This window comes from Panthera leo, chromosome A2 (assembly GCF_018350215.1).
Source record: "Panthera leo isolate Ple1 chromosome A2, P.leo_Ple1_pat1.1, whole genome shotgun sequence".
Classification (NCBI taxonomy): domain Eukaryota; kingdom Metazoa; phylum Chordata; class Mammalia; order Carnivora; family Felidae; genus Panthera; species Panthera leo.
Genome location: NC_056680.1, coordinates 44,546,001 through 44,572,028, shown reverse-complemented (window position 1 = coordinate 44,572,028; position 26,028 = coordinate 44,546,001). Strand labels below are relative to the sequence as shown.

Here is a 26,028-nt window from a genome sequence, read left to right as displayed (position 1 = left end):
GGTTAATTGCTGAACCAGTTCCGTGTACCTAAAATTCATAGTTTGAAAACCACTGGGTGGTTTGATGCATGATGATATATTTGATGAATGAATGAATGAATGGGCACACAAATTCTAAAATAATTTCCACTATGCTAATACTGCCATCCTTTACCTTGTATAAGATGTCCTTTGCCCTGTGCCACTTTGCAAGCTCAGCATCACAGTTCAAATCCCACTTCTCTGGATCCTTAATGACTCTAATCTCTTCCTGTTCTAACTATGTTATATATTATTTTTGTTTTTACACACTATTATATTTTGGTTATTAAAGTTATTGTCATTAAATGTGAATAGAGGCAAAATCCTATTTATAAGATATATAGAGTTACTGTTTCTATATGGCCCGGCAAACACTTATTCACCCAACATTTACTTTTTTTTTTTTTTTAATATTTCTGTGTATTTCATTCTTTCTCTTTGAAGTCCCAGACTCCTACCTGCTTCTACTTCAGAATGACATATATACCACATTTTGCCTGTCTGGAATTTCATATGTGTGTGGATTCCTCATACACATGTGACTATATTTGATTATCTTATGTTAATCTGCCTCGTGTAAATTTAAGTTTTAGTGCAGCTAGAAGAACCTTGGACAGAAGAAAATTTCATCTGCCCCAATTATAAAACACCATGAGGCAATAAAGATCTGTGTGTAAGAAAAGTAGTATTATTACTTTTAAAGTCTCCTGTTTCCACTTAGATTCTAGTCATTTCCCTCTGAATGGTTAATTATAACTTCTAATTTTGACTTTCTCATTCCCTTGATTTTCTTTATGATTTTATTAAGTATATTGGTATCCTTAAACAAGTGCTCTAGCTGACCTGCTTTTGAACTTTATGAATATGGAATTATATTCTATTCTTCTGTGACTTGCTTTGTTTGTTCAAAATTACATTCCTGTGATCCATCACTCTGCAGCCATAATTTATCATTTTCACTACTGCTTGGGGATACCTTGTATGAACATACTAGGTTTAATCTATCTGTATGATGTTGAATTTAATCTTCTAAATTTCTGTTAATCTGGTAGACTTGGAAGAGTGTGTCATTTTAGTTTTAATTTGTCTATTTCTGCTCACTAATGGCACAGATAATCTTTCTACATATTTAATGGATATTTGATATTCCTTTTCTTAGAAGTACATAATCAAGTCTTTTGGTAATGTTTCTACTAGGCTACTTGGTTTTTTTAATTTTTTAATTTTTTTTTTTACTTTTTGAGTTGTGGGGATTTAAAATATATTTTTGGATATTACTTCTTTGCCAATGACATGTATTAAAAATATCTTCTCCCAGTTGGAAGCTTGAAATTTTACTCATCTCAGTATTTCTGTTGAACAGAAGTTCTTAATGTTAATGAGGTTAAATATTTTCTTTTAAGATTTGTGCTTTTCCTGTCATATTTGAGAAATACTTCTTTGCCTCCAGAGTCACAGATATGAATGCCTATCTTCTTTTAAAAGTCCATGTCCCATGCAGGTCTTCCATTCACCTGAAATTTGTGTATGCCATTAGGGTGGGGTCAAATTTTATTTTTTTTAGCCATGTAGATACATCCATTGTGCAGTTTATCTTTTTAAAACTTATTTCTATTGTTGCTATGATTTTAATTTTTCTTTTTTTTAACTCCACAAGACAGTGCTTTTTAAAATTATTTTTTATTGTTTAGTGTAACTGCAATTGATTTGATGTAGAAAGACGAATCTTCACCACTTGCTTTACCTATCTTTAGTTCTTGTATCTCTGGTACTCTGGTATCATTTTCATTTTGCTTTAATTCTATCTTTTAGAATTTTCTTTAGCGAGTGTGTCTGCTGGAGTCAAACTTTACTTTCTGAATGCCTGAACACATATTTGCTTTGTTGTCTTTTTAAGAAAGTATTTCTGCTACACAGAAATTTGACAGTTAATTTCTTTCAGCATATTTTCTTCCATCTTGGTTTTTTGTTGCTATTGAGAAGTCTGGTCTGCCATCTACTTGAAGGTTGTCTATATTATCAACTTAACTATTTTTATGATCATCTTTGATTTGGGTGTTTGGCTGTTTCACTATAATAATTCTAGATGAGGCGTTATTTTCATTTGAACTCCTTGAAATTCATTTGTCTTCCTAAATCTATAGCTTGGGATATTTTTTTAAGATTTTATTTTTAAGTAATCTCCACACCCAACATGGGGCTAGAACTCACAACCCCAACATCAACAGTCACATGCTCCACCGATTGAGCCAGCCAGGCTCACTCCAAGCCCTGAAAGCTTGGAATTTTTAATTAACTTTGGAAAATTCTTAACCTTCTCTTAAAATATTGCTTCTGCCTCATTCTCCCTTGCTTTTCTTTATGGAACTGTGATTAAACTATGTAAATATTTCCTATTAATCCCTTTTGCTCTTTCACTTACACTTTCTCTCCCCCACCTCCCTCGTTTCTTCTCTCTCTCTCTCTCTCTCTCTCTCTGCCTCTCTCCCTTTGCATCTTTTTACTCCTTTCTGCTGCCTTTGGATGATTTCTTCAGATAGATCATGCAATTTACTAATTCTCCTTTCAGCTGTGTCTCATCTTCTATTAAAACCACGTAGCAAGGGTGCCTGGGTGACTAAGTCAGTTAAGCATCAGACTTCAGCTCAGGTCATGATCTCACACTCATGAGTTCGAGCCCCACACCAGGCTCTGCACTGACGGCTCAGAGCCTGGAGTCTGCTTCAGATTCTGTGTCTTCCTCTCTCTGCCCCTCCCCAACTTGTTCGCTTACTCTTTCTCTCTCTCAAAATAAATAAACAAAATAAAAATATTTAAAAACAACAACAACAACAACAACAACAACAACAACAACAACAACAAAAAAAAACACTTAGCAGCAGGGTTGCCTGAGTCGTTTAGTTGGTTGAGAGGCCAACCCTTGATTTCAGCTCAGGTCATGATCTCACGTTTCCTGGATTTGAGCCCTTTGTGGAGCCTGCCTGGAATTCTGTCTCCCTCTCTCTCTGTTCCTATCCTGCTCTCCTGTTCGGTCTCTCTCTCTCCCTCTCAAAATAAATAACTAAACCTTTAAAGGTCACTTAGCACCAAAATTTGAAATAGGCAGTTACTTTTGCTTTACAGTTCTTTGGGGAGGCAAGCTTATTTCAGTATATAGCCTTTGGGTTCCAGGCCTATTCTGGGAGGTTTTCTCATGTTCCACTCTCCGCTCAGTCGACTTTAGGCTTTGTCTTGTAATCCCCTGTGAAACTGCAAAATCCAAAGCTCCCTCACATAATTCATCAAGGTGAAAACTGCTTGTGGGGGTCAGTTTTCTTCTCTGGGTTCCAAACCTACTTATTTCTTTACTTCTGAGTATTTCTTACTTTCTTACCAGTTTGTTGAGACATGTTTAAAAAAAATACATTAAGGAATATTTAGGCTTTTAGTGAGGGGGTCAGATAGGATATTCAATTCCTGGTATAGCCAGAAACAGAAGTTGGGCACTCAACTTTTCAAGAACACAATCAACTCTTTAGTATTTCAGGACAGCCTATGATGCTTGTCTAAAAGATCTTTATGTAATTAGAAGTACGGGTCAATTTTAATAATAGAAATGGTATGCATGGAAACATAAGATTTAAAACAACAAACCTGATATGTGGCTTTGGATTCCCTTTAACTTCACAATTGAGCTTCACCTTTTTCTCCTCAGAATTCAAAGGGAACATTACATGACTTGGTTCCTGAATAAAAACAGGGCCGTGCAGTGTGTAGTCATCTGAAATGAGAGGAGAAAATGTCCAAAAATGAAAAGAACATCTTCCAAAGAGGAACAATAACAGGAACCAAGTACAAAATGAAAACAAGAAAGATAAAATAACAAAAAAAAAAAATAGTAATACATAACTGATATACTTTCAGCCTTTAGATGAAGTTTCCCATTGCAGACTAATCCTTTGTGGAATATTGTGAAGCAGAGACAGAGACTCTATTTCATTCTGATAACTTATTTTTACTAACTACTTCCAGAAAACTGCATGGCATTTCCTTTCCTCTCCTCTTAGTTACTGTTCCTTCTGTCTTTTGCTCACCCTTTTACTTTGTTCACATTTTGTTCCTAATATATCTCTTTTGTGCCTGTCATCTGGTCTAATGTCACAAAGTTAAAATTTCTCTGCTCTTTAATGGATAATAGAATTGGAAGTAAGCAATGATGATTTCATAAATACCTTAATAATGACACACAGCTCTGTACTGCTAATATACGTATAGCATTTTCTTAAGTTGTCTACGCAGGTAAAGAACAATGTAGAGTCACGACTCACTAATTTTCTGTGGTAAATGACCAGTTTGTTTGTTTGTTTGTTTTTTCCAACCTACAATGGACTCATACCTGGGGATATCTGTGTAAGTATCATACATCTAGAACCATACGTGACTCAGCACACAAATTCAGTAACATCCAAATTAGTCTATTATTATTATTATTATTATTATTATTAGTTCAGTGACGTACAATGATGTAGGAATTTTTCTAAATGCATTCTCTCAATAACAGTAACTAGATGTATGAAACTTACTTTATCACAAAACAGCAGTAAAGTTCATGCTGGTAATCCACAAACCATACTTTAAGTAGCAGTATGTAGATTACATATGTTTCTAGAGTACACATATAATAAATGTTAGTCAAAATGCATCTCCCCACGTATACCCATGAAAGTGATTTTCATTCTTCAAAATCTAGTTCAAGTTTGTTTGTTTGCTTTTTTATTGTTAACCTACAAAGCTTTTCCAGACCCTTATCTTCTTCCTTTAACCACATGATTCTTCAGTTATATTTCCCTGTGGAAGCTTATCTTTTTCTATCAAGTGTATTTGTAGCTTTCTTTTTCCTGCTTTGAACTGTAAGCTCCTTGAGAGTGTAACCATGTCTTACACATTCTTGTATGCTCTGATGTAGCAGATATAGCAGTTTGTAAATCGATCATCAATAAGGACTTGTTCTATTTAAGTGTCATTTTCTTTTCACTTTTTAATCTATTCAATCAGCTGACTTAGGCACTGCCTGATGAGTTTCCAGATAGAAGGGCCAGTGGCTATGAGGTAAAGTAATACTGAATATCACCCTGTAGCTGAGAATCCACTCCCCACTAAGGTGTGATTATTTTTAGCAGTGTGAATTGCAACTGCTATCCTAGAAAAACTTTAGAAGCAGCCTTTGTTGACGGGTGGTAAGATGCCACTAAATTCATGTAGGTGAATCAGGACTGAGGAAAAAGAATAAAGCTGATCTGGGAATCTTGGTGAAGGACAGGAAGTAAGGTAATTTTTTGTATGGCTTACAACCCAAACTTAAAAGAATCCGTATGTTGAGGGTGGGACAGAAGAAAATTTAAGGAGACAAGATGACAAAACAGAATTCTATTTTACTATAGAGGAGTGGGGACAGCCAAGCAGGATATGAATTCAGAAAAAACATGAGCTAAGATTCAATGCCTTGGGTCACCTACTAAATCCATGACTTATCTCTCCATCACCTAGTCTTTCTAGCCCTCAATTTTCTTATCTCTAAAATAATAGGACTGGACTAGGTTAGTGCTTCTACACTTAAGAATGGGAAATAATCCCTGAATATTGTCCCATATCTTACATGCACAGACATGTGAAGTTTGCATTCAAAGATGGCATGAATAATATTACCTCCACCATCCTCTCTCCTTACTCCATGTATAAAATCTCATGTTAATGAGACTTACACAAAGAAAACAGGATCTGCCAAAGAACTCAAAAGCACAGAATGAAAGTACACAAACAGACTTTTTTTTTAACACTTGTGGTTTGAAGCCAGAAACTTCAAACTGCAGATATTTACATTTCAGATTTTCCACAATTACATAAATAGTTTCAAAACAAATTTAAACACTGGTCAAGGATTAGTTCAATTCAGATACAAAAAATTATGTGAATTTTTGGCATGTCTATTTAAGTAACAAATGTTACTCATCAAGATCGCTAACATAGCAGCATGCTTCGTGGATTTTTCTCTAAGAGAGAATATTTCTATTGTTGTCCCAGTTCCAAAATTATGTGTTTGTGTGTGTGTGTGTGTGTGTGTGTATATGTGTGTGTGTATATATATATTATCAATCATCTCAATTCATTGGTGTTCCCTGATTTGAATTTCATACAGAAATACACAGTCTATTACTAGTAATTCTAAATAAGAATGAAACATAATAATGATTATCCAGGATGCAGCTGAGAGGCTGTGGATTAACATCTGTACTATTTCTCAATGTATCCATGCCATATTTAAATAACAAAAATGGTATTTTTTCTGTGTATTTTGTAACAAGAATTGATAATAATGACGCTTTTGCATTCGCTATAAATAACACACTACATCCAAAGTTTTTATTTTCTCTTGGTTAACCAAGCTTGCTGCCTGTAAACCAACAGTAGCATTTTAGTTCTCATCTAAGGAAATCCATAGCTTTTCAAGCATGAGCTACATGATTTCAAAAAGATGGAGGGAGAGATTTTAGAAAGTTGAGCAATGCAGATGTGGAAGACATGTCCTAACTACAAAACATTTAGCCTAGAGTTACCAACATTTTTGACAAGAAAGAGTTAAAGGGTTGTTTCATTTCTCTCAAACCTCAAGGTACCTGGGTGAAACAGAGTCCTCAGAATGACATTCTTAGATGAAACATGGATGGAGACATCAGTAAGTGTGTTCTTTTTGTAGTAGTGACAAAGTGACTTTCAAGTGTCTTAAAGGTCTAAAGGTACATACGAAGCACTCTGCATCTGCCATTTGTAAAACCTATAAGATAAAGTTTCCCTTTTCCTTTGTCATATTAAGTTTTTCTATGTAATTGGAGGGGGAAGCCATGATTTTCAGGATAAAGGAGCATCTCAGAAAATGACAAGAGGGCAAGGTTTTAATAAGCCAAGATGTCTCCAAGTTAGACCATGGACCACCTGCATTTTAATTGTGTATGTGCAAGTATAGAGCAAGTACAGAGCTTGTGTTTTTAGACTCAAGTCCAAAATGACTTCATCAGAAAAATCCAGGGTCCATGAATTTGCCTTTAACCTAGTTCAATCTGGGTGATTCTTCTGCACACTAGAAATTCAAAACTAACACAGATCCTTTTGTTCCTAGCTCTCCATTTCCTAAGAGCAGAAATCAGCCAACACTGGCTTTAGACACACTCCTAAACATTCTCTGTCTGGCAAAGTCAAACCAACACATCTTTGCTTGTAGCATATAGAGAAGGACTTCTAGCACATGTTTGGACTAGCAGCTAAGAGGCACGAAGACAGGAACAGAAACCGATAAAACTGACCCACACAAGGAAATGGGTGGATTTGTCAAAGTATGGGACTCAAGTTGAAACTAAACTGAAACTTCCTTAGAAAGACCCATATAGTTGAATGCCAACAGCTAATTATGAGAACGCTTCCAAGGGCTCTATGTGACAAAGAAGAGGGACTGATGTGACAAGGAAAAGGTATGCTCAGGTGACCTAATAATCCACTGTCCTATGGTGATAACTTATCCTTACTTGATACACATTATATTCCTGCTGTAACTACTACCCTTTGTTTATAAGAAATGAATCTCATCTTATTTATGTGACAGGATGTTCAGATTGATGTTTTCACTTGTGGATTCCCCAAAGGGTGAAAACTCACCCTAGTGACTCACCCAGCTTGAAGAAGTTAGGGGAATGGACTCACATTATTATCAGGAATCTCTAAGAGGAGCAGTAGGCAATTACTTTTCTTGAAATTCTTGAAAACCATGGTGAAGAGAAAGAGAGGGAAGCCAGGTTGCCAACAGCCCAGACACAGTCTTTTAGATTTCAGATCATTGATCTCAGGGCCAGCCTAGGGGATTTAGTGAAGATGCCAACACTGGTACATCATGATTTTCTGGTTCTCCCCTCTTTGGAGACTATCTGCCAATTGGTCAATTGGATACTTCCACAACACTACTTACATTCCCGAAAGTTTAACACAGAAATTCTCATGCACCAATATCTGAGTAAACCGTGTATTTGCAAAGAGAACAGAGAAGACCTAAGCTAAGGAAAACCCCCTTTCATGTTTCAACAAAGAGTGGGAAACCTATAGGTTTTGAGAAAGAGTACAACTTTCGTGACCACAAATGTATTTAAGTTAAAGGTCAGACTACCCTTAACCCTTCTGTCCCTTTGTTCATCAAATACTGAAAGTTATTAGAAAACACTGTTCTCAACAAGTGAGTCTCAAACTCCTTTCCTCATTTATTCTTTTCTTTTTAAAATCTATTTTTTTAGGGGGAGACAAAATCAATGTTTGTCAGCCAATTTCTTCTTGCTGCCTCCTGTAAGTGTTCCAGAAACAAAATGCAGTGTCAGGGCGATTTTTAAAATGTTTGGAGTATTGAAAGAGATGCATAGAATATCACAGAACTTTAAAGAGATTATTTAATCCTGAATGTATTTTCCCAGGTCACAGGGTAAAAAAGGTACTATATCTGTAACAGAAACAAAAATGATTTTTACCTAAAAAATAAAATAATCCTCTAAGAAATACAATAATAAAACACATTTCCACAGTGAGGTACTGCTCATTTTATCTGCAGCATTGAAACATCAACGATCTTACTCTTTTTTTTCTTTTTAATTTCTTTATTAATTTGGCCCATTTTGACATGTCCCCAAACTTCTCTCCCAGGCAAGCAAGCAGAATGTTTCTCAGGCTATCAGAAGCCAAACTTGGAAAAGAAATTGGAATGGATGGAGGTGGCCTAGGTTTTCTGAGACTGAGAAGAGGAAAATAAGACTGAATCTCAAGTGATGGTATACTTCAGGAAGCAAGGCAGAGGCCCATGGTTCAAGTATAGTGGAGCAAGTGTAGAGCAAAATCCCCATTCCATGTGAAAGGTCAGCAGCAAAAGATAACATGCATAAAGGAGCAAGCCGGTGGGTAGGGTACAGATTGGAAGAATCCACTAATGCTAACTGTAGATCTTTTTAAAATAGGGCATCTGTAAACCAGCCTAAATGGTAGCCAATATAGATAGGAAAGGCATTAAAGGGCTGAGCCATATCAGACAGCAGGTGTGATCTTCAGATAAATATTTCATAGAAGGCAAGTTTGCAAAAAAAAAAAAAAAAAAATCAAACTACGCGTAAATTTATTCCTCAAAGTATGTTCTAGAAACCTCCTGCATCAATATCACCTTACCCGGTGGTGTTGATGAAAGGCAGATTTTTGAGCCCCTGCCAAACTTACTGGATTTTTATTATCAGAGCCCAGTACTGCTGTTCATTATTGTGCACTCTACGGTTTGAAAACTAGTACTGTACATTATAAATTGAGCACAGATGACTTTCAGCCCTAAACCAATTAAGGATACCAATGAAGAAAAACAACCCTGCAGAGTTTTGTTCTGTGTGCTAGATCACTCTGTAGTTTCCATGTGGGATGGGGTAAAAGGCCACATTTCTCCAGCAAAGCCCTTAGGTCAATGCACTTCTCTTGTGCTGGAAATATTTTTCAAGTCTTGCAAACTCTGACTCAACTCTGCTGGGAAAGGACAAAAATGCAATACTATGATTTCATCGTAGAAAACTAAAAATACCAGATTCAATTCTACTTGTAATTGCCCTGGAATTTCCAGGTGTTGCACCTGAGGGTTGTTCAGGCCCTTAATCTTAATGGCAGATATGAAGTTCTGCCATAACAGTCAAGAATCTCAGACTATGATAGAGGGTCAATCTTCCCAGGACATCGAAAGAGGCTTTTGATTAAACACCTGGTCTTGGGCACAAACACTTAAATGACAATAATCTCAATTTGAGAAGTAAACTCTAGGATACCTAGTAGGGAACATAAAGGTTTGAGTAAAAGCTCAGGACATGAGCCCGTGGCTTTAGATGGGAGTTACATCTGGGTCACATCTGGAGGATAGATAGTTTATTACATTATACATGCACAGAAGCATCCTGATGCAAACCAAAGTGGCTGTGCCATGCTGTACCTTTTACTCTGCATCCTGTAGAGCCCTTGACCAATCAAGAGCATAAATGCTCTCTATGTGGGCAATCAGTGGGAACATGTTGCCTTATTGGATTACAGACCAAAGCCACCTCACCAAGGACAAAGAAGAGGTACTTCTTCTGCTATGCTGGTTTGATGGGTGTGTTCCCAGAGTCATGCTCATATTTCACTCTCTCCCTCTCAACACTTGCATCAATGGGGAGATACATTATTCATTTTGCCACTAGAATGGTCCAGGAAGAGCACACACAGGGTCCAGTGCATCCTGCTAGCTGGGAGCCTTCTCCTCTAACCTTTCTAATGATTGTGGAAATTCATTTTGGCCGAGAAACTGTAAGGTCAGCAACATCTCTGTGGATTGAAATTACTCACAAAATGTAGGGGAAATAACCTAAGGAAAATCAGAAACAAATGAAATACTCTGACTTTCTTGAATGTGAAAATTCCTTTAAAATGAATTACTGATTGTAGAAATGATGACTGGACAGCTGTCAAACTATCATTACAAATACAATTTAGCGTGGTTAGTCTTTACAACATAAATAGCAAGGGATGTTCAAAGACGGCACACAAGTGCCTATGTGTGAAACTATCCAACACACAGTATTTTTATTGAATAAGTACTCCGCTTGGTTCCATTTGCTTGCTCAGTTGAATAGAATAGAGGCAAAACAAATACAAGAGGAGACAGCCATGCCTGCTTAAAGGATAAGATGCTTCTTTCATCTGTCCTTTCTTCCACCTTCCTTCTTTTAACCTCCTCACACGAGCATTTTAAACAGGAAGGAACAGAGAAGTCTGCTGACAGCTGGTACATGTTTGAAGGCAGAAAGTGAAAGAAAATCCAAACGAGAAGTGAACTCTTCTCCTACTCTTTCTTTGTTTCCTGCTTAACAGAATAGTGCTGCTGCCATTATACATTGTGTCACACATAATGAGGACCTAATTGTATGTAACGCCAGCTCTTAGAAATGGTGGTGATCTGGGGAAGTGTTAGGAGATAAAAGTGGTCTCTTTTGGGAGAAAAATTCTGCATTGCTGAAGGAAGCATTTGTAGGAGTGGCAAAGATCAACAAGGGGAAATGGGTCAGCACAACCTACTCCAACCTACTCCTGACCCTGACCCCAAATCCTGATGCATTTCAGAAACAATGGATTCATTACTCCTTTACATATAAGTAAATGGGTAACTGTGACAACAAGTTCCAGTTATGAAAATAAAGATAAATTTTCAACAAATGCAAATATTCTATAACTAATTTGGGGGCAAAAACGGAACTTAAGGGATATGACATGATAGCCTTAGTGTGAATATCTCTACAGAATTATAAGTTTGTTAGATTATGGAGTGCTGACCCAGACTCAGCTGGGGATGAGTCATTATTTACTAATGACGGCAAATAAGAATATATAAAAACATATGTATGTAACAGATTGGTTTTGGCTAAAGAAGTTGGAATAAGATATCTGTAACACTAATTCACTAAATGCTATTTCCCTCTTAACATAAGTATACAGTAGATATCTATGGTTTTTGCTTACTCAGAATTCATCACTTCTCTTCAAGGTAAGGGCATTCCACTTTTTCTTTGGTGACCCAAGTACCCTAGTAGCCTAAGTGGTTTGGGTAGACTAAAATCTTGTATCCAAGTTAGGAGCAGGAGGTAACTCAGGCCTGGCCAATTAATATTCCATTTTCTTAGAAAACTGATTCCCAAGTGTATGATGCAAGTTTGGATAATAAGATTCTATTTCAAGCCTTTTCATAAAACTACTAGGGGGAAAAAAAGTTTTTTAGAGTCTGGGATTGCTTGGAGGGAGAAAGCCTAGAGTTTTCAAAGGCCTCCACATGGAGAATTTAAAAAAAAAAGAAAGAGAATGAACTAACGCACCAGAAGGAAGCTAATAAGAAACCAAAGAATGGAGGCTGAGTTTTGATGACATCACTTGAGCTTTGGAACCAGTTCTGTTCTAAGCAAGCTTTATCCCTAAGATTCCCAGATATGTGAGCCAGTTATTGCTTTTATTTAATCAAATTTGAGTTGGCTTTTAACAGCTGAAGCTAAGTGACTCTTAATCAAAACTATATTCGTAGAAAGTACACATCGTTTAATCCGTGGGTTAATTAATGTCCTTTGCTCTTCCTTTTCTTCTTTCAATTTCCTTTCAGCCACTCTCCAAATGTATGTGTGTGTAAATGCACACGAATAGGCCCTCAGCAATATGGCAGGCAAAGATCTTCCCTTTGGAGCTACTGTTCTTGTTCATGCTTCTATCTCAACCTGGTCACTCCTGTGATCAAATGCTCCCTAAAAGTCTGCTCCTTTAACCTGTGTCACTTTGATTACTTATGACAAGCCCCATAAGACATGTCTTTCCCATGCCCTTCCCCATCACAGGACATTATTACCTGTTGGGAAAAAAATATATATATATAACAATATATTAATCTATTCCCCAGATGTGTAGCTTCTAGCTGAAATTCATATACTTTAATGGTGGCCTTTTAAAGAGATAATTAACCTAAAACAGTGTTAATGTTTATAATGTGCTTTTATGTGTTCTTCATGTGCAAAAAGGCTCTCTTAGGGAGCCAGTTAAAATTAATGCAGAGCTTACATGTGCCTTCCCCCCAAAATTCTGATTAGATAGACCTGGAGGTAGGGCACAGACATTTGAATTATGCATCTCAGCTTATTTAGATGCAGGTGATCCACAATCATGAGCCACCATTTAAGAAAGAAAAATTAAGAGAATGGCAGCAGCCACAGTAGGATGTTTCAAGCACCCGGTGGCTACTAGAACTTTTAACCAAGGAAACAGAGTATTTGTTTGGCTCTTAAATCAAATGTTGGAAATGCCTGTCTTTTCTGGCTTGGGTGAGCAGAGTGTTTCCCATTATGTCTGTCCATGGGGATAAATTCTTCTTTGCAATAGGAGGTGTAAATGATTGTAACAAACCTGCTCTGGCTCCTGATGTTTTGCTTATTATGTATTAAGAAAATCCAGATTTGTCCAAGCTTCTCTGTGACTGGGAGAAACAATTAACTCTTTCCCTGGTTATGTCGCTAAGCCTCCCAGAACCAAAGTATCTTCATTCTCAACAAAACAAAAGTATGACCACGGTTGGCTCTTCTACACTCAGTTGTAATTTTGCATTTTCTTGGAAACCATCTGTTATAAGGCCTTCTGGGGTAACTTGCTGGTTTTATTATCTCCGCAATGACACCGTAGGTTCCCCACTTCCTTCCCTGATATTGAGTTGCCTGAACACGTAACACCTGCAGGTGGTACTTTCATGTTACATGCACTGTGGCTCCTCAAGTAATATTCATGATTCTTTGCACCTGTCTCTTTAGCAGCTGAAATACCCCATGTCTGTCTTTCCTTAAATGTTTCAGGTTTTCAATTCAACACAGAGTGAATGCGTCAATATACATACATACTAGGAAGCGTGAAAGGGAGTAATCTGGGAGCTGTTCAAGCAAAACTCTGACAACATATTTCTAACAGGAAAGATCCACTAAATTTGAATTTAGTATGCTGCTCTTTCTGGTGTGTAAGTACTTTAGTTATTTTGCATATAGTTGCTTAGGATACAAGGTTGTCATGATGTCCCTGAGGAAGCTGGGGAGGAGGCAAAATTGAGTTGCAGTTCATGGCAGGCATTGGGTTCCAGTGTATGAGTCTCTTTGGTGGGGCACTGTCATTTTGATTGAAATGAAAACCCAAAACAGACTGTGTCCTATGTCCTTGTCTGACTAAATCCAGTAGTCCTGCTAGAGATGGGAAAATAAGCATAATCACTCAACTTAGGCAGAGATGTCCTCAGCTTTGGAAAAAAGATGCTTAGGAGACTACAAATTAACTTCTACTTTCTCTTCCTCTAAAGATAAACCCCTCCCCCCCCCCCAACCCTGGCCCCATGTCTGCTATACAGAGACATGTAGAATAATGGCAATAATAACTACTATTATTTGGCATAATGAGGCCAGGCTGCATGTAAAGTAAAAACACTTGCCAGGCCCTGTCTCACCCCACCAACAACCCTACTGACTGATGCTATATTCCTCCTCACTTGATGATGGAGGAAGAGCAGATTAGAGACAATTCACTTACAATAGGTTGCAAGTCAAGCATTTGAACCTGGTATATTATAAGAGAAGAGCTAATTGCTCAGGGGCGCCATGACATCATGATATACACTTGCAATTACTCTCTATGCATCACCACCAACAAGTAACAAATGAGATTCTGATATGTTGAATAAGAACAGTACCATCAAATGTAACTTGAGATTTTTAGGCCACCCCATTTTTGACATGAGGAACCAAAGTTTTTTAGGGATTAAATGGCTTATGAAAAGTTGCACGGATACTCAATGATGGGGCTCTAACAAGAATCCTGATTTTCAGATTTAATTGAATGTTCTTCATAGTACCATCAGTTCCCTCTAGTTTGTTTTTTGGATAACAGTAGAAATGGTCCACTTGTACCTAGAAATATACTGGAGGAGAATAATGGAGTCATTTCTTAGGAAGGGAGGAAATCTATTTTGTCAATATTTATGTCTTCAAACTTTGGTTCAGGAGGAAATAAGTGAAAGTTTATTTCCTTTCAATAGAGAGCAGAAGGGATAAATGTATTCATTATATGCTGCACTTGTTACTAATTTTTTCAAATTACAAAGTTGTTCTTTTTTAGAATTACCAGCATATTGATGTACAGAAAGGATATTTTGTCCTAAAGTAATCCTCTATAGAAAACTGTATAAAAGGGGGATTCATAACCTTTCAAAATGACAAGCATAAAATTTGCATCTAATTATTGGGCATTCTGCCTTTTCTGTGTCATTCTGTCATAAGGTAAAATGGCATGCACACTGATTTGGGCAAACACAAAGCAAAAACTCTGTGAAGGGATAAATGGCAGCAGAAAATGCCATTGACTTGAATTCACAGGTTTATCAAAAGAGGAGGAAAAACGTTTTCTTGGCTTTCCTAAGACAAGGTAAAAAGCATGGCCATTAAGTTGTTGGGCCCTTTGAATAAGTCATCCACCTGTCCTCCTCATTTCACTAGCAAATGAAACTCAAATCCTTTCCCACAAACCTCCAGAGAAGAATTGGATAACCATAAGTATCTATCTTTATAATAAAAATACCTGTTTGCCTGAGCAAAACATCACCTAAGCAGAAGGTAACTGACAGGCGATATTGGGTTAATATCTGTCATTCATTCAGCAAGCATTTACTGAGTTCCTACTATGTGCTAGATCACATTCAACACATTGAGTATAGATAGAAAAGTAAATAAACACAACATCCTAAGACAGATCACATTTTAGGTTGGGGGAGGCAGACTCTAAGGAATTTATACAGTGTTCTGAAGAGTGACTAATGCTGTGAAGTAAAAAGAAAAGGCATAGGGAGTCCAGGGAGGATACTGCAATTTTAAGTAGAGTCGCCAGTGATGTCTTCATGAGAAGATGATATTTTATCCAAGACTTGAAAGAGAGGGAACACATCATGAACATATCTGGGAGGTAAACAAACACTGCAACCAAAGGCAACAATGACTGCAAAAGCCCTCCAGTAATGGGAAAATGCTTAGTTTACTGGAAACAAATACTTTTATGCTTTACCTCTTCCTCTTCCTTTCTCCCCGCCTTCTCTCTCTCCCTCTCTTCCTCTCTTCCATTCTCTCTTTCTCTCTTTCTTGCGCGCGCACACACGCACACGGCAACCAGTGTGCCTGGAGCCTGCTGAGCAGGGGAACATTCAGAAAAGCTAAGTAGGACTGGTAGCGGCTATACCACTTATTAGTGCTTATGAGCACTGCTATATTCATGGTAGAGTTCTTCAACCCACATTTGTATAAGCAGAAACAGGTATTATTGCTGTATCATTATTTTATAGACAAAGTGAGGCAGAAAAAAATCCACTTGTGGGGGCCTGGGATGCCCTTGCATTGCTATGATGTTTTTCCCTTTTTCTCTTTCAAACGATGCAAATAGGATTAGGAAACTGTAATTCTTGACGAATTTTCTTGTAGAACTTCTTTCTGTAGAATATGCCAGATCCATAAGTTGTTTGTAGTGCAGGAATTAAAAGGATGGACTCTTGGCAATAGTGCCTAGGTTCATATCTCTACCTCTAGGTGAGCCTGAACAAACTGCTTAGATTTTGTGCCCCAGCTTGCTCATTTGTGAAATGAAGCTTAGAACAGCACCTATCTTATAGGGTTATATGTGAGTGTTAAACATCTTAACTTTTTTAAAGTAAATTCTATTCCCCAATGTGGAGTTTGAACTCATGACTCTGAGATCAAGAGTTGCATGCTGTATCAACAAAGCCACACAATGCCCCAAATGTCTTAATATTTTTAAGTGTATTTATTGATATTGAGAGAGAGAGAGAGAGAGAGAGAGAGAGAGAGAGAGAGAGGTGTTACACACATGAGCAGGGGAGGGGTAGAGAGAGAGGGAGAGAGAGAATCTCAAGTAGAATCCATGCTGACAGCATGGAGCCCAATGTGGGGCTCAATGTCACGAACCACATGATCATGACCTGAGCCAAAACCAAGAGTCAGATGTGTAACCAAATGAGCCACCCAGGTGCTCCACATATTAATATTTTTAAACTGCCAAGAACAGTCCCTGGTATCACAAAAGATCTATAAATTCCCTCTTTAAAGTCTCTGATTTGTGGAGTGGTGGTATTGGGGGATAAGGAAGAGAATAATCCCTTGTTACTCTTTAATGTTTCTCTAGTAGGTAGGAAGACATAACTGTCTTTCGGTGGCCCAGGTGTGATAAATTTTTTCTGAATGTAAATCACCAAAGACACAAAATTTTTGCCTCAAGGAAAGTAATACAAGGGGACTTTGCATCATTCTCCCGTTACCCCCATCTTCCATAATTAGTAGCCTGGTTGTGTGCATAAGGCACAAATATTAAATTGCACACAGCCTATCATCAATCTTCCTCCAGGTCTCTGAATGAGTAATGCCAAGATTCAGGCTCAGAATACTTGTCTAAATGAAAGAACTAACCTTGAGACAGGAATGGAAAGAATGTAGGTAACGTCTGCATTTAAAACGGAATAAAGGGAAGAGAAATCCCTTTGATTGATTTCTGTTTTTTGATGTCAGGACATTTCTATCTCCCTAACATCAAAACAACAACAACAACAACAAAAAAACAAAACAGCAGTGAGAAATCAGAACAAAAACAGGAGAAATCTCTATTTTGGCAGGCAATAAAACATCCTCTCCAACGAAACGGCCTTCCCTTCTGTTCCCAAAAAATTTTGTACACTATACTTACTTACCCAGACTATGGTAATACTTTATATACTTGTCTATAGCTTGTAAGCTGTTTGAAGATAAGAACCTGAGTCAATGTTGTCTTGTTTCTCAATTTTTATCATTCTTTCTGCCACGCTGTCAATGTCTGATCTATCCTTAATGAATACGTTAATGAATGAAGGAAACAACTTGCCAACAAGTATAACTTGGTATGTAGCAAAAACAAGACAGAAAATTAAATATCCTAATTGCTTGTCAACTACTATTTGTAAGAGAATTTGGTGCTTCTGCAAGATCTTTTGAGAGAACTAGCTGGGGTTTAGGCCATCAAGAAAATCAATTTTTGAGTTTTTTATGAAAATTAACATTTCATTCTATTTACTATTTCACAATGGAGTCTTGCCTTTATGAAGTGTGTTTTTAATGTTAGGTCACTCTGTAGAATAATTCTTTCCCTTTCATTCATTTATTTATTCATACAAAAAATGTTTCTGAGCATTTGCTCAGTTCCACATGCTTCAGATACAATAATGAACAAAGACAGGCAATGCTTCCTTCACTGGGCATCTATTCACTGACAAGTTGATGCTTTAGTAACTAAATTCAAAGAAAAAAAACCATGAATTTGACAGGCTTAAGACATCATTTCAGTTTTGTGATTTTATCATTTATTTTTGTCAGAGAACACACTAAGAGGAAGTTGGAGAGGAATTAATATACACACAAAACTTACATAAAATTTTAGGAGTTTCACAGACTTCCCTGAAAGTTGATTCGTAGAATTCAGGTTAAAAATTCCTGTTCCAATCTGGAAGTATCATTTTTTGTGTGTATGTATGCATGCCTCTGTGTGTGTATGCATTTGTGCATGTGTGTGTGTGTATACTTACTTTAAAACACAGGAAAAAAAACCAGAAACCATTTAATGAAAGGATAATAAACACATGACTATAACAATTATTTTAAATATAAATGGACTAAATGATCCAATAGAAAGACAAATGGTGGCTGAATGGATAAAAAAAAAAAACACAAAAAACAAGACCCACTTACAAGCTACCTACAAGAGACTCACTTCAGATCTAAAGACACATACAGACAGAAAGTAAAGAGATGAAGAAAGATATTCCATGTAAATGGAAGTAAAAAAGAAGCTGGTATATCAATACTCTTATCAGAAAAAATGGACTAAGACAAAGACAAACAAGACACAAAGAAGAACATTATCTCATAATAAAGGGGTCAATCCAAGTAGAGGGTATTACATTCATAAACAGTTAATGCTGTTTACATAAGAGCACCTAAATATATAGAGCAAATATTAACAGACATAAAGGAAGAAATTGAGATTAATGCAATAACAGGAAGGTATTTAATTCCCCTATACACCACTGGATAGATAATGCAAATAGAAAATCAATAAGGAAACACTAGCCTTAAAGGACGTATTAGACAAGATGGACTTAAAGGGTATATATAGAAAATTCTATTCCAAAGCAGCAGAAAACACATTCCTCCTAAGTGCACATAAAAAATTCTCCAGGATAGATCATGTTAACCCACAAAACAAGTCTCAATAAATTCAATAAGACTGAAACCATATCAAGTATGTTTTCTGACCACAAAGGTATGAAACTAGAAGACAATTATAAAAAGGAAACTGCAACAAGAACCTAAACACATGGTTACTAAACAACCAATGAGTCAACAAAGAAATCAAAGAGGAAATTAAAAAAACACTGAGACAAATGAAAATGAATACACAATGTTCCAAAATTCATGGAATACAGCAAAAACACTTCTATAGGAAAAGTTCATAGTCATATAGGCCTACTTCAAGAAACTGGAAAAATATCAAATAAATCTTACTTTATACCTAAACTAAAAAAGGAAAATAAACAAAGCCTAAAGTCAGGAAATAATAAAGATCAGATTTGAAAAAAAAAATAAGAGTCTAAAAAAACAGAAAACATCAGTGAAACTAAAAGATAGTTCTTTGTAAAGATAAATAAAATTGAAAAATCTCTAGCCACAATCGTGAAGAAAAAAAGGGAGAGGGCTCAAAGAGATAAAATCAGGAATGAAAGAAGAGAAGTTAAATTGACACCACAGAAATACAAAGAATGGTAAGAGATTACTACAATTTTAGATATACAAATTAGAAAACTGAGAGGAAATGTCATATTTCTAGAAACACACAACCTTCCAGGGCTGAATCATGAAGAAATAAAAAAACATGAAGAGACCAATTAAAATAAAACAAAATCAATAATTTTAAAACTCTCCCAAAACAAGAGTCCATCCAGACAACTTCCCACAGGAATTCTACCTAACATTATAGAAGTTAGTGTCTATCCTTTTTAAATAATTCCAAAAATTTAAAGAAGAAGCAATGCTGTCAAACTTATTTTATGAGGCTAGCATTACCCTAATACCAAAACCAGACACAGATGCCACAAAACAAAAAGCTGCAGTCCAATATTGCTGAGGATCATAGATGCAAAAATCCTTAAAAAAATAATGGCAAACCCAATCCAACAATACGCTAAAAGGATCATACACTACAATCAAGTGTAATTTATTCCAGGGATGCAAGGATGGTTCAATATCCACAATCAATCTCTGTGATACACAAAACAAAGGATACAAATCATATGATCATGGCAATAGATGTAGAAAAAATATTGGATCAAATTCAATAACCACTTATGATAAATACTCTCAACAAAGTGGCTATAGAAGGAACATACCTTGACATAATAAAGACCACCTATAACAAACTCAGTTAAGATCATACTCAAAGGTGATAAGTTGAAAGCTTTTCCTCTAAGATCAAAAACAGGTCAAGGATGCCAACTCTCATTACTTTTATTCAACATTCACTGACTTTATTTTCAAGTATTAGAAGTCTGGCCACAGCAATTAGAAAAGAAAAATAAATAAAAGGCAACCTAATTGGAAAGGAAGAAGTAGAAGTGTCCATTAATTTGCAGATGACATTATATTGTGTCGGGAAAAACCTGAAGATTCCACTAAAGCACTATTAAAATCGATAAATGAATTAAGTAAAGTCACAGGACACTAACATTCAGAAATTGGTTGACTTTCTACACACTAATAACAAATAACAACTAAAAATTAAGAAAATAATCCCATTTATAATTTCATCAGAATGAATAAAATGTCTAGTAATAAATTTAAACAAGGAGGTTGAAGATATTTTCTGACAATTTTAAGACACTGATGAAAGAAACTAAATTTGACACAAATAAATGGAAATATATTTCTGTGTTCATAGACTGGAAAAATTAGTATTTTTAAAACATCCATACTACCAAAGCATCTATAGATACAATGTAATCCCTCTCAAAATTCCAATGTCATCTTTCACAGAAGTAGAACAAAGAAATGCAAAATTTGTGTGAAACCACAAAAGACCACAAATAGCCAAAAGCAATCTTCAGAAAGAACACAGCTAGTGATATCATGTTCCGTGATTTCAAATTGTACTGCAAAGTTATAGTAATCAAAACACATGGTACTGACAAGAAAACAGATACATGTATCAATGGAACAGAAAAGAAAGCTCAGAAATAAACTACACATATATAGTCAATTAAATGATGACAAAGGAGGCAAGAGTATAAAATCAGGAAAAGACAGTTTCTTCAATAAATGATATAGGAAAACTGGACAGCTAAATAATGAAACTAGATCACTATTTTATACTATTTACAAAAATAAATTCTAAATGGGTTTAAGACTTGATGTAAGAAATGAAACCATAAAAATACTGGAAGAAAACATAGGTAAGCTCTTTTATATCAGTCTTAGCAATATTTTTTTGGGATAGTCTACTCAGGCAAGGGCAACAAAAGCTAAAATAAACAAATGAGATTACATCAAACTCAAAAGCTTTTTCATAGTGAAGGAAAGTATCCACAAAATAAAAAGGCAACCTATTGAATAAGAGAAGATACTTGCCAATCATGTATCCAGTAAGCAGTTAATATCCAAAATATATAAAGAACATACAAAAGTTAATACTTAAAAAAATAAGTAACCTCATTAAAATGGACAGAGACCTGAGTAGACATTTTTACAAAGAAGACACACAGATGGTCAACAAGCACACAGAAGGGTCAACATCCCTAATCATCAGGGAGATACAAATCAAAAGTACAATGAGATAGCAACTTGAACATGTCATATTGGCTATCATCAAAAAGATAAAAAACTAAAAGTGTCGGAAAGGATGTGGAGAAAATGGAACTCTTGTAAACTGTTGGTTGGAGCAAAAATTGGTACATCTACTGTGGAAAACAGTATTTGGTTTCCTCAAAAAATTAAAAACAGAACTACCATACAATGCAGCAATTTCACTTCTGGGTATTTACCCAAAGAAGACAAAACTCTAATTCAGAAAGATATCTGCACCCCTATGCTCACTGTAGCATTATTTACAATAGTCAAGATATGGAAGTAACCTAAGTGTCCATCAATACATTAATAGATAAATGTGATATTTATGTACTTACCTATTTACTTATATATCTATTTAATTTATAACCATAAATACACACACAGATGAATATTACTCTGCCATAAAAAAAAAAAAAAGAATAAAATCTTGCCATTTGGGACAACATGGGTGGACCTAGAGGATATTAAGCTAAGTGCAATATATCAGAGAAAGAAAATACCATATGATTTCATTTACATGTGGAATCTAAAAACTAAGATAAATGAAAAAAAAAAAAAAAAACAACCAGAAACAGACTCACAGATATAAGAAACAAACTCGTGGTTACCAGGGAGGTGGGGCAGCAAAAGAGGTGAAGGGGATTAAGAGATGCACACTACCAGCTATAAAATAAGTATGTCATGAGGATATATTATATAGCATAGGGAATAGAGACAATTATATTGTAATAACTTTGTATGGTGACAGATGGTAACTAGACTTACCATGTGGATCATTTCATAATGTATAAAAATACTGGATCACTATGATGTATACCTGAACCTAACAGGATATTGTATGTAAATTGTACTTCAGTAAAAATAAAAACAACACACACACACACACACACACACACACACAAAGTAATGTTTGACTTATACTTGAAAACTTCAAAAGATTAACTTCAGAAGTAAAAAGTTAACTATAGTTGTTTGGGGGTATTTCGGGAGCTGGAGAAGTTGCAGAAGTGAAATTAAAAATTTTTAAGTGACTACGGAAGAAGGTGATAATTAGGAAGAATTTGTCCTTTCTTAGCAGTAAAGTTATAAGAAAATATACTTTGAACACCAAAACTATTCTTAACTCTTATGTATCCTCATAAAATCAAGAGAAGACTATTGGTTATAATGTTAGAAGCCAGTCTCTATAATAAGATTAGGTGAAATAAAACTATTTTTCTTGGGCAATGACTACCCTCAAATGAGAAGGAACTATTTGTTACCAAGCTTTTGGAATCTTACCCAAAAGGCATTTTGAAGTAGGAATTGAGCAGTTGGTAACATTTCCTCAAAGGGAATTCAGGAGCTGACATTGACAGCTGATATGCTTCTACCCTAGGCAAAATTTTCAGCATGTAACTAAGGTATTTACAATCTTTTCACAGATAACTACTGAGATACGTAAAATATTTGGTGAACATACATAAGTAACTTAGTATGCTATCAACATAGCAAAAGTTACAGTTAGAAAATAACCGTAAAAATATATGCATATGGAAATAATATAAATGAAGTCATTTTTGTCAGCTGAAGGAAGGGTAGTGGATGATTTGAAAATATGATGATTCAAATATAAAAATTATAGGCAATCTCTACAAAGGACTTAAAATATCATGGGCCATAGAATGGGAGAAACTATTGGCAAATCATCTATCTAGTAAGGGTCTGGTGTCCAGAATTTGTAAAGAATTCTTGTAACTCAACAATGATGAGAGAACACAATTTTTAAAAAATGGCAGAGGATTTGAATAGATATGTCTCAAAAAATAAATTTATAAAGGCAGATAAAAGCACATTGGATGTTCCCATCATTAGACACTAGGGAAATACAAATCAAATAAGACACCACTTCACAGCCAGCAAATAGACTACATACAAACAAACAAAAGCAGAACATAGCCAGTACTGACAAGAGTGTGGAGAAACTGGAACCCTCCAGTATTGTCGGTGGGTATGTAAAATGGCATAGCTACTGTAGAAAACAGTTTGGAGGTGCACCAAAAGTTAAGTGATGCACAAGTTCCACTCCTAGGTATATACATATTTCAGGAGTCCCCAAAGCCACACCAAGTTTGATAATTTGCTAGGAGGACTCACAGGGTTCAGCACACAGGAGTACTCACAGGTATGATTCAGTGCATCACAATGTGAAGGGATACAAAGCAAAATCAGCAAATAGAAAAGGCACACAGAGTGAAGACCTGAGGAACCCAGGGACAAGTTTCCCAACTCTTTCCCAGGGGACTCATCCAAAAGCAAGATGTTTTGAAATGCTATCTACCAGGGAAATTCATGAAAGATTCAGCACCCAGGATTTCTGGTGGGCATTGGTCATTCAAGCAGACTCTTCGTGGCACATATCAAATTTATAGATTCACAGAAGGAAAGCAGGTATTCATTATAAAGAATATTGTGTGCATAAACAGTTTAGGATCAGTGAGCTATTCTTCTCAGGGTAATAGGAAACATACAGAAATAGAAGTTTCCAGATGCTAGACAAGGGCTAGCCTTTCAAGTAATTCTTTCAAATATAGCAGCCAAGCCTGATAAGTTGCCTCTTCTGAACAATACCCACAGAACGGTGGTGATGGCTGCACAACTTTGTAAATATACTAAAAACCAGTGAAATGCATACTTCAAAGTCATTAAAATGGTGAGTTTGATATCATTAAAAAAAAAACTTAGTGATGTTTAAAGCAGATATGCCTTTGTGTTAAATTTAAACAAGTATATATTTGGTGTATTACATTTAATGGTGTATTTAAAAATGTAATGGGGAATTAATTGCATACCCCCCGCCCCCAACTCCTACATTATGGCTCTAAATCCAAATGTGGATGTATTTGGAGTAAAGAAGTAAATTAAGATTAGACGAGGTCAAAAGTGTAGAGTCCTGATCTCATGGGTATCAATGCCCTTATAAGAGGAGACACTAGAGAGCTCATGCTCTCTCTCTCTGCCATGTGAGGACATAGCAAGCTGACTGAAAGCTAGGAAGAAAGTCCTCACCAGAAAATCGATCAGCCAGCACCTTGATCCTGGAATTCTGAGCACCCAGAAGTGTGAGAAAATAAATGTGTGTTGTTTAAACCACTCACTTTATGGCATTTTGTTATAGCAGTCCTAGCTAAGACAGAAACTGTGCAATGTGCCTTATGAAGTATCTCATTTAATCCTTAAAACAATCTTGTGAGATATATTCTATTGATATTTTCTTTTTACATAAAGGCTGAAGAAAATTAATTACTAAGGTAGCAAAATAGGATTTAAATTAAAGTTGTCTGATGTTAAAAATTCAAGTTCAACGATACTCTAATTGCCTCAAATAAGGATACTGTGAAGAAATTTCCAAATTATAAGACTATATAAAATTTGTTTGTTCTAAAATTTTCTTTCGTATACATATATCAAGCCTTTATGCATTTATTTCCACAAGTCCTTGTCCTTCATTATGTTGCTTTTCAATAAATGCTTCCTTTAGAAGGTCTTCAGAAACATGCAGTTTTAAGTGGGTACATAAAGCCAGTGCTTCATTCTTTTCTTGTTGGAAATCACTACAAAGCAACAAGAATGTAAGAAGGAAGTGCAAGCTCTATCAAAGACAAGAACAGGGGATAACTATGGAAATCTATGAAACACAATTATTCAGAAAGCTGCCAAATGCTACTTAAGTCAAATAGGAGTTCATAAAGATCGAGCAAAAAAATGGGATGATTTCAGACAAAGCAAGAGACGACAGCTCTCCAAAGCAAGGTGCCCAACAAATAATGGTTTTTTTTGAAATAAAAAGGATGGTTTACGAAATAAAACTAAGGACACTATAAAATTGGTTGTTTAGAAATCTCAAGAAACAGGAAATGTAAGAATAAACATGGAATCACATGGAAGATGAATATATGGCATAATTATGTTTTAGCAGCAAGAATGATGTCATATTGTGAGCATCACTATAACTATTGATCTCTGTTGGCTGGAAAGAATTATAGCCTAGAAAACGTTATTTATAAAATCTTGAGTCAAAAGGAGAACACTTGGTAGTTTGGAATATAAAATTGGCTTTTTATAGTACTGAGTGGTCCAGAAAGAACTCACCCTATTCAGAGATGTGTAATACTAACAGTAAAAAAAAAAAAAAAAAAAAAAAAAAGTAAAGAATATTTTGAATAAATAAATACAAAAAATGATGAATGGAAGAGCAAAAGTGAATGACTGAAAAAAGAGTATGCACCAAAAATATGCTGCCATAGAACAGGTAAAATGTGACCAAATATATTATCATGTAGTAAATATATTTATAAAGAAACAAACTTATAAAATATAAACTGAATGTAGAGATACAAAAGCTCAGGAAAATATGTTGTAATATCAGAAGAATATAAGCTGGGAAAGTATAAAGTAGTAGAATAAATTAAAATGA

General features: G+C 35.7%; 1 protein-coding gene across 7 annotated transcripts in view; it reads right to left on the bottom strand.

The window, feature by feature from the left end:
• CNTN4 (contactin 4) overlaps positions 1-26,028 on the bottom strand; it is an 893,585-nt gene that overhangs the window by 300,846 nt on the left and 566,711 nt on the right. For all 7 annotated transcript variants that reach the window (XM_042929999.1, XM_042929997.1, XM_042929996.1 and 4 more), the window contains one exon: positions 3,655-3,781. In XM_042929999.1, the coding sequence (XP_042785933.1) occupies positions 3,655-3,781 (127 nt within the window). The remainder of the gene's footprint in view (positions 1-3,654; positions 3,782-26,028) is intronic.